This window comes from Urocampus carinirostris, chromosome 12 (genome assembly GCF_059441175.1).
Source record: "Urocampus carinirostris isolate Australia breed hairy pipefish chromosome 12, RoL_Ucar_1.0, whole genome shotgun sequence".
Lineage (NCBI taxonomy): Eukaryota > Metazoa > Chordata > Actinopteri > Syngnathiformes > Syngnathidae > Urocampus > Urocampus carinirostris.
In genome coordinates, this window is record NC_142360.1 from 25,760,016 (window position 1) to 25,770,035 (window position 10,020).

Below are 10,020 nucleotides of genomic sequence, written 5' to 3' on the forward strand. Positions count from 1 at the left end.
TATTGGGGAATGGCTTTAGCTGTAAATGCATCAATCAAAATGTTCAATTAGGTTGTCTAAAGAATAGGTTCTAATAGAGTATCTCTTATCAACAAATATTAAGAGATTGTATACATGATTTACATATTTAAATTAAAAAGCATTTTAAATCTCCATTTTTATGTATAAGATTGCAAAAAATAATGTTTTTTTACATTCTATTCTGTGTGTCCTGATGCCAGGAATGAATCTTTCAAAATTTTGACAGACAGTGTGCCTCAATATTTTTTAATGAAAACAAAAAAGAGTTCCCTGGCTCAAAAAAGTTGGGAAACACTGAGATAATGCTCTTCCATTTTAGGAGTTTGATATGTGATCTCTAAGACACTAGAGACATTTCTTGTATACCGTGCTGAAACCTGACTTTCCCACCCTCTTCGGCCCTGCACTCTTATGCCCGGACAAGATTGCCTCCAAGATATACGCCATTGTGTTGATTCTTACAAGGATAAGAATAAGATGTCACAATAGGCGGGCGCTTGTTTTGTCAGCTCAACAGTTCTCTGGAGAGCAAACTCAACAACCAAGTAGAAAAATCTTTTCCAATTCTGGTCGCTCTCGATCAGTGTTGGTTATAACACTATTATAAATAACCCCTTTGCGTAAAAGCGTAGTTTTTTCAGTAACGGGGTAATCTAACGGATAATTTTTTTCTGCCGTTACCGTTGCTAACAGTCAAAAGCGATGCGTCATTTTGTCTGGTACAAAACAGCGTGTTGTCTCATGTTAAGACTATGTACGAGTGGGCAGTCTTTTTGTGCGTTACAGAGATAAGCAGGACATCTTCGATCAGCCTTTTGGCATATTTATTCACCAACAACGCGTAAATGTGAACATGGCTCTCACATGGCTTTCATTCAACCTAACACGGCAGCCATCTATAATAAGACAAAACAATTAAGTGCGTAAGTGATGAAGTCACACAATGGAGAACGTCCTATCATAATTTTACAAAGAAGAGCGCTATTAAATTCACAGTACTTGTCATCCAACTTGGGGGAAACTAGTGAAGGATTCTTTATCAGTGGTTCCTGCGTCTTTAAACACTTATTGTTCCAAAACTGCTGCTATCTCCTCACTGAGAGAAGTCTTGTCAGCTATCATAGGCAGAGATTGAGATGGATGGTGAGAGGGGATGGAGTAAGAGAGGTAGAGAGAGGGATTGGACAGTCACGTCATATTGTTATACTGTTGATTGTTATTGTGAACAAAATATTTTAAGTGCAGTTGCCTATTTCTACTTGACCAGTTGTCTCAGGTTGTTAAGAGTTCGATTTAGTTTCTTTACACATCTGGGTTGATTGCATTTATATTGTTGAACTGTTTACTTTTGTTGCTTGAAAACAATTGAAGTACAGAGGTAGTGAGTAACTATAACTAATTACTTTTTAAAGTAACGTGTCCAACACTGATCGCTATATACGTCCCATGTATCTTAAATTATTTTTACGTACATGCCTGTCACGACAGATACAAGCAGGGGACCCAAATGCGTAACGTTTCACACAATGCTTTATTAAGGGATCGGGGAAGTCAGGGCGAGAGGAAAAAGACAGCGATCTGGTGCTCGCTGGCGGGGATCGATACAGGAAACTGAATCGAGTAGGATACTGGTAGCCGGGACAGGAGAACGGAGCTTGGATCGGGGGTCGATACAGGAAACAGAATCAGGATACGAGTAGCTGGGACAGGTGAACAGAGCTTGGATCGGAGATCGATACAGGAAACAGAATTAGGATACGGGTAGCCGGGACAGGAGAACGGAGCTTCGATCGGGGATCGATACAGGAAAGAGGTCAGGATCAAAATGGGAACCAGAGTCAAAGGTGACTTGCCTTGCATGTGCTGAGGTTCGCAGACGGACTGACCAGGAGTGAATGAGAATGACGTGTTTAAATAGGAGAACTAATTAGGAAACAAGTGGCAGCTGGGGCTAAACGAGTGAGGGCAGGAGAGAGCAATGGGCAAATCATGACAATTCCTGGCAATTTCACCATGCTGTGGCGCATTTTTCCCACAATACGATGTCCCTAGTGAAGAGGTTGAAGTTTTATATAGGTCTTATAATGAATGCAACACGTGCTGTATTAGCCTACTATCAAAATGACTACGTTTAATTCAGCGCATCCTGTGGAGAAGGATGCACCATGGAACTACTCTATTGTAGAATACGTTCTCAAGTTTAACGTCATTACAATAACAATGATTTACAGTATGTTTCATCCCTTTGCAATAAAGAAATCTCGTTTTTGATGTCAGTTTCATTTTGAGGATTCGAAAATACAACAAAATGTTACGAGCATAATGGGCCCCCTTATCTGACCAACAAAAAGAGTCCAATAGAATGCAGCGATCATTTATACAAACAAAACAATACCCTTTTGATAAGGTAAACTAAATCAAATCACATTAAATTGCAGTTTGAATTTGGTTTCTGTGAAGATGACAAACAGGTCGGTGAATTGGTAAAACACAGCAGCAGCATTTTTTTCTCTTTCTTTTGATACCAAAAGCAGCCATCCTCGAGCCCGGGCAACAAAACATGAATGATATCCTAAAGTGTAATTAGAAATATATACTGACAAAAATGAGAAAACTCTTTATGAAAACATCTACTTGCGTTCTTGCCCAATTAATGTGACTTTTGTATTGAAATTACTGTGCATCAATAAATTACGACGCTGCTGCTTTAAAAGTGGCGGAGCTTGCTCTCAGCTTTACTCTCACAGGAAAGGCGCAAGGAAGGATACAAGCGAAGGAGCTTCTTTCGTTCTCATCTCATAGTTACGTAGTAACACCCGGAGTTGAAATGTAATATTTATTCTACACATTTTTAAAGCATTGGAAAACGTCAGTGTGTGTTACGTATGTCCTCCTACGGAAAACAATATTAAAAGAAAAAAAAGCCGCATGCGGCCCCTGAGCCGGACGGTGCCCACCAATGACCAATGCATTGCAGAAACAATTGAAAAATACTTGTTATCTTAAGTAAAATCATCTTATTACCCTAGCAGATGATTTAGCTCATTCAAATGTTTTTTCTTATTTTAAGGTTTATCTTGGAATTTATTGGTGGTAAAATAGGAACAGAATTATTCAAATGAACAGAATTCTCTGTCAAAAGAAAAAATCATATTTGCATTGCATAATGGCTGCTCTCAAAAATGGGAAAGAATAGGAGGATTTTCATTGGGCAAAATTATATTTCAGAACAGGTATATTTTCAGAATGGTTCTTAGGGTATTTGAAAATGTTAGTTTATATGATAATTCATGTATGTTTGCTTATCCATCATCCATTTTCTGCACCACTTATCTTCACTAGGGTCGCGGGGGTGCTGGAGCCAGCCCCAGCCATCTTGGGGAAGTGGGCAGGGGACACCTTGAACTGGTTGCCAGACAGATGCAGGGTACACAGAGACAGACAACCATTCACTCGTTCATTCACACCTAGGGACAATTTGGACTGTTTATTTGAACGACACTGAAGAAACATTGCTTTGACACAATGAAAGGTAATCTGTGTAAAGTTTATATAGCACTGTAAATGTATTTTCCCCCTAAATAACTCATATTATAGCCATTGGTTGCTAAACCCCTGGTTACAAAAGTAAGTACACCCTTAAGTGAATGTTCCTGAAGTTCAATATATTGTGTGGCCACCATGATTTTGCAGAATCACTTTAATCTTCTTGGCCATGGATTTCACCAGAGCATCACAAATTGCCACTGGAATGCTCTTCCACTCATTCATGACCAGGGTTGGGTAGGGTTACTTTAACTTGATTACTTTCAATTACTTGTGCTGTGTTGCATATCTCCGCCCACCCCTACCACTCACCCAAACAAATTGTTCTGTGTGCTTGGCTAGCATTTGTGGGAAAATACAGTTTTTTCTGAGGGTTTTATCATAAGGGTCTCAACAGAGAACATAAATTGTTTGATGAGTCAAAACGGGGTCTGTTGGTGTGACACCTTGACTGTTAACTGTAAGTAAAACTGTGCCCTATATATACTGGATGTGTGTTGGACTGGACTGCCAACACAGAAGCTCTATGCAGGAAAGGTCAAAGTCGACTGTATTTCCTCAGAAGGCTGGTGTCCTTCAAGATCTGCAAAAAGCTCCTGCAAATGTTCTATGAGACTGTTGTGGCAAGCGCCCTCTTCTATGCGGCAGCGTGTTGGGGAGGCAGCGCTAAAAAGAAGGATGCCTCTCGTCTTAATAAACCGGTGAGTAAAGCGGGCTCTGTTGTCGGCACAGAGCTGGATAGCCTGACAACTGTAGCCGAGAGACGGGCACTGAAAAAGCTGCGGTCAATCATGGACAATTCATCCCACCCACTAAACACGCTTAATCTCCAGACAGAAGAGCAGTTTCAGCGACAGACTGCTGTCACAGTCTTGTTCCACGGACAGACTGAGGAGATAATTTCTTCCTCATGCCATGAGGCTCTTTAACTCCACCCGGGGGAGTAAAAGCCCACATTAAACCCCACCCCACATTTGCACATTACCCTTTTTTTATTACAGTGTGTATTTTATGTAGCACTATTTAAATTCTGTATATCAACACGTTATATTGGGTATTTATGTATTCTATTTCTTTTATTTTATCATTATTTTATTTTCAACACAAGGATACTGCTGGAAGTGTGAATTTCCCTACGGGGATGAATAAAGTATCTATCTATCTATCTATCTATCTATCTATCTATCTATCTATCTATCTATCTATCTATCTATCTATCTATCTATCTATCTATCTATCTATCTATCTATCTATCTATCTATCTATCTATCTATCTATCTATCTATCTATCTATCTATCTATCTATCTATCTATCTATCTATCTATCTATCTATCTATCTATCTACCGGACTGAACAGTGGGTATAATTAAAGTGACATAGCATACCCGAGCTTACCAGAATTGGAATGTACAAGCAGTATTTTATCACCGAGCCATATGTTCTAATGAAATGAAAAATACATTGGTTCCCGACCACTGCTGTAGTGTGTCGTGTCCTCTATCTTCTTATTGTCCCCTCAGATTACATTTACAGGAACAAAAAAATAAAACCCCGAATCTCCCCATCCTCATCTGCGCACACCACAAAGCAGAAAAGATCACTGTGCAAAGTGTTTCTCTTCCTCGGCGGCAGCCTTTAATTGAACACGTTTTGTAGCCCGAGGGCCACACCAACGTGCCGCTTCATCGTGTTTTGGGTCTAAAACGGCGCGTCGAGTCTGCTCCCACAACGTTACATTTCAAAGTTATCACACTCCAAAAAATTCAAAGTATATTGTACAGGGTTAGCACACCTTTTTAGATGTCCAAATTCAAGCACTATTTGAAGGTGGGGTGGTTTGAGGTGTCCTTATAAAGTATAAAATTCGTGGTGTTCGTTATTTCTAGGATGAAAATGATGAAAGTAAGAAAAGGTCCAAATGCCAACACAAACCCCAAAAAAGATGAAAAGGGAAGAGTTCATTCGACCACTTCTTATTATTTCACATACTTGCACGCGCAACATAAGGAGCTGTAATGATCATTTCAGCCAGAAGATGGCATCACCTTTAAGGACTTTCAAGGACAATTTTCCACTTTCTCTGGTACCATTAAATCCTGTGTGAATCATGTATTTTGCAGATCAACAAATATATTTACATGGGCTATTTTTAATCTTGCATGTGTAAACATTAAGACTTTGATCTTGAGTAAACCAAGAATATATTTGTGAAACGGAACAAGGCATTGGGTAGTATGTCGCTTACATTCTCAGTTGCAGGAAGTCCTTCCCATTACTATTTACCATTGGGAAAAGCTGCCTTCAATTTTTTTACATCACCCAAAATAAATGTTCGAAATTGATACGGAATCCTTTCATAAATACACATTGTATAGTGCCCCATTTAAGTGTAACATGCACCTGCTCTCTTAGGCGAGACCTGCAGGAGGCAATGATGCTCCAGAGAATAATGCTGTACAAACTAATGCCAGCTGCCGTTGATCACGAGGTAATAAGAAATGCAATGGCAAAGTGAAGCCCCCAGAGAGCTGGGTCGGCCTATTTTTCAAGAAGACTTGTTTTATTTTGCAACATTTAGTGCGAGGTCAGACTGCCAAGAAACACGGCAGCAATTTCAGGCATTTACAAGCACTTTACCCAAAATTCAAAAACTATTCAAACCTCGATAACAAAACGTTGAAATTAAGGTATTTCTAAGGATTTCAAGCACCCGTACGAACCCTTATTGTAGAAACCCTACTCCACCTGCCCTTTGCTTGTTACTTACAGGAAGCCAGCGAGATGACAGCAGCCAACAGCAAGAAAATCTGCAGACCTTCCATATGTGCCACCAAACTTTTGAGTCACCTAACGAGGAACCAGGCGAGGAACCAGACGTCAACACATTTCCAAAGTTTTGAAGTTCTTAAGGTTTCTTACTTTTGATGTCTTATCTGCGGACGCAGAGTCCTGGATTAGAAAGACAAAAACGTCGCCTGCGTCCTCCTGAGGAGCCGGCGTGATGTCACGCCTGCACCTTCGCGTCGAGTCACAGGAAACTCCGTTTCACCACCGCGACCAAGAACAGGAAGTCGGCTCATCTAAGCCTGCATCACAACTGTCAAGAGAGAAAAAAAATTGACAATGAAATATGAACCTATTTTCATAACAAATAGATGATCCTAGTGTAGACACAAAATAGCATTGACGCCTCTGTGGATTTCAAATATTTTCACAGAATGATTCCAAATGAAAGTAAAATATCTTCAATGTTGTCTTTTTTGTTGACTCCGCCTCCTTTCTCAGCAAATTCCTGTGAAGTCAAGCAGGCAAAAACATGGCTGGAGTCACCTGACTGATATTCAAAATGAGGCCTTGGACATCCAGTGTCACTGAACAGCTTTTCATATCATTTTTGCTGATTTAGCTTGTTTTCTTAATCAGCTTGGTTTATCTTTTTTATTTTTATAGCTAATAAAAAAAAAATCTCCAAAACTAGAAAAGCATGTCATTAAAATGAGTAGAAATTTGGCTCATTGTTTTGCTTGTTATACGTTTCTTGGCCTGGAGAGGGATGTGCGCCACCAGGCTGTACTTGCCCAAGACACACCACAGGAAATGGTGCCCCTACGACCTGTGTGGTTACGTAATCCAAAACCTTCTACAGTTACCTACTTGGTTGCTTGTATTAGATTGTGGTTCTGGCCTGTGAGAGTAGAATGTCTTTCTGGGAAAGCTACTGGGTCAACCCACTAAAACTGCCAAGTCAGCGTGTTTGGCATATTTTAGGGTTAACTACCTGACTGTCTGTAAACAATGGTGTTGTTTTTTTGTTGTTCTGCCCTGGGAGAGTGAAATGTTTCTCTCTGGGAAAAAGGCTGAATCGACACTACCAAAAGTGCAGAGTCAACTCTTTTTTCTTTTTTTTTCAAATCAAGGGTAACCTAACTGCCAGTGAAAGATGATGTTGATACTACATATTGTTCAGAACTTGGAGAATGTAATGTCTTTCTGGCAAAAACTGCTGAGTGAACCAAAAGTGCCGAGGCAGCTTTTGGGTATTTCTCACATCAAGGCTAAACCTACCTGACTGCCTGTGAAATAGAGTGTTGATATTCAATATTTCACTTGGAAAGAGGATTATTTTTTAATTTATATATGAATAAGCTTTATACGTTACAGGACTGTAAACGACTCCTAAACATTGAACAATCCAAAACCATTCCCCTGATTGCTCTAAACAGAAAATGATTGAGTGTTAAATGAGATCATTAATAATCTAATGTATAATTAGTAGACTTTAATATTTTAAAAAGGGAATAACAATTCACCGCGGCAAAAGCTTGTAAATGTCACGGTTGCCCATGGCGCCCAATTGGCCCTGCCCGTATGGCGCCAGCTGCGGCTCGTTGACTGATTGGCTTCCCTCCTATTTAAGCTCAGTGCTCTCACTCACCCTTTGTCAGTAGGTCAACGAACCTCTGCACCCGCAAGACGTGTTTTGACTCTGTCCGGTATCCTGTTTGTGTATCCTGTCCGGTATCAATCCCGTCTATTTCGTCCTGTTTTGTTATCGGTCTCCGGTCTCCAGTGTCTGGTATCGTTCCCGTCTATCTCGTTCTGTCTGATATCTCTCCGCAGTCTCCTATATCTGTTATCAATCCCGTCAGTCCTGTTCTGTCCAGTATCGACACCATCTGTCCGGTATCGGCTCATCTAACTGGTATAAATCTCGTTAGTCTCTGGCTTCCTGTTGTTCCACGCCAGACTTTCTTCTTCCGCCCAGCGATCGTCGAATCACTGATGTTTGTGTTCATGTGCATGACTGCCCTATTCCTGTAAACCAAAGCTTGTGTGAGAAACATTACGCTTTTGGGTCCTCTTCCTGTTCCGGTTCTTGACAGTAAAAGGGTTAACATACTATCTTTCCCCAAAAAAAACCCAACCTTGTTTTACTGTGTTTTAGAAATGATATTACATCTAATGACAGAGAACAGGAATTTGGCTCATCTAAGCCTGTGTGACAACTGTCAAGATATTTTTCTAAAAAGAGACACTGAAATTATGGACTCGTTTTCATAAATGATCCTGTTGTAGAGACACAAAATCATGAGACACACTTGCATCTGTGGATATCAAACCTTTTCAAGATTCCAAACGAAAGTAAAACTTCTTCAAAGTTCTCTCTTTTTTGCCTTCCTTCTCAGCAACAACAGGTGCGACCATTTCTGTGAAGTCATGAGGGCAAAAACGTCGATGGGAAATAAAAAGTATCACAGAATGGCTTTTTAATTTGTGTGTGGAATTTACCCGGTTACAACTTTTGCAGGAAGAAATTCAGCGGCAATCAAAAGAATGATTTTTTTGTGGGCTTTGATGAGTAATACAAAGTCGCAATCTTGCTGCTAGTACATATCTATTCTTATCTATGATCTTTTTGTGTCAATGGGATGCTATAAACTGACATATATTCTGCCATTCTGCTTCAGAAAAGCACACGCAGCTTGTTCACAAAAACAAAAAGGGCTCTGTAGATGTTGGGTATTTATTGAGTTCAATACAGAAGACAAAAAAAATGAAAGTACTGCATGTTTATGGGGTCGGGGTTGGATCCCTTAACCACGGAAAAAGCTCTATAGGTGTTGTGTAATTACGGAGTTATAGCAGCAAAAGAAAAAACTCTATGCATAACAAGCAGAAAAATGAGCCGAATTTGGACTCATTTTAATGATATCGATTGCTCCGAAGCAGAGTGCATTCAATCTTTCAATCTTAGAGACTGTGGATCCTTTGCTTTTTGTTTTGCTTATTTTAATTTGTATTTTTTTGACTGTGTAAATTGGTTAATAGTTTTTTTCTATTGCATTGTATCATTTATTTATTGCAATGAAGAGTTAATATTTTTGTTTGATATTTTATTGGTTTGCAGTGATTTTGAGTTGTTGTTCGACTTGAAACCTTTTCAGTGTGTAAAAGTCTGAAATTGTTTTGTATTTTACAACTTTTTAGGGCGTTCTTTGAATATTTTAATTTATATTTCATGTGTTTTGCAGGAAAATGAAAATGATGTATGATGTATAGTAAAGTGTAAAATTGTTATGTTTTTAGCGTTGTACCAGTATATTAATCTTTATTATTTACAAAATCAAATAATTATTGATGTTTAGGTACATATTTTATGAATATTTTGGGTAAAAAATTATTTTAGTATGTGGCTATTTAAAGTCTCTTACGACAGGTGAGCAGAAACCTCAAAAAGGCCGGGCAAAAAATAATTTGAATAAAAATGATGCGTTTTGGTTACTTTGAGTCTCTCTAGGTCGTATTCTTGTGCTTTGTAGCACTCGATTTCGGTTGTACTACACAATACACCGACTTCTAGTGGTCAAATATTACAAAGTGTCCCTTTATGATTTTTCTTCTATGGCTGTGTGTATGAATGGGTTAGTGTGAAGCACATTGTAAAGCGCTTT

The 10,020-nt window shown here is 39.2% G+C and overlaps 1 protein-coding gene across 2 annotated transcripts in view; it reads right to left on the reverse strand.

The window, feature by feature from the left end:
• Positions 1–6,775, reverse strand: part of ptprc (protein tyrosine phosphatase receptor type C) — a 51,588-nt gene extending 44,813 nt beyond the window's left edge. Inside the window, exons 1-2 of one of the 2 annotated variants that reach the window (XM_088348925.1) lie at positions 6,488–6,775; positions 6,336–6,415 (exon numbers count right to left, since the gene is read on the reverse strand). In XM_088348925.1, the coding sequence (XP_088205051.1) occupies positions 6,336–6,390 (55 nt within the window). In that variant the 5' untranslated portion in view covers positions 6,391–6,415; positions 6,488–6,775. The remainder of the gene's footprint in view (positions 1–6,335; positions 6,416–6,487) is intronic. The other variant, XM_088348924.1, reaches the window with a different exon arrangement.
• Between the last annotated feature and the right edge of the window lie 3,245 nt (positions 6,776–10,020).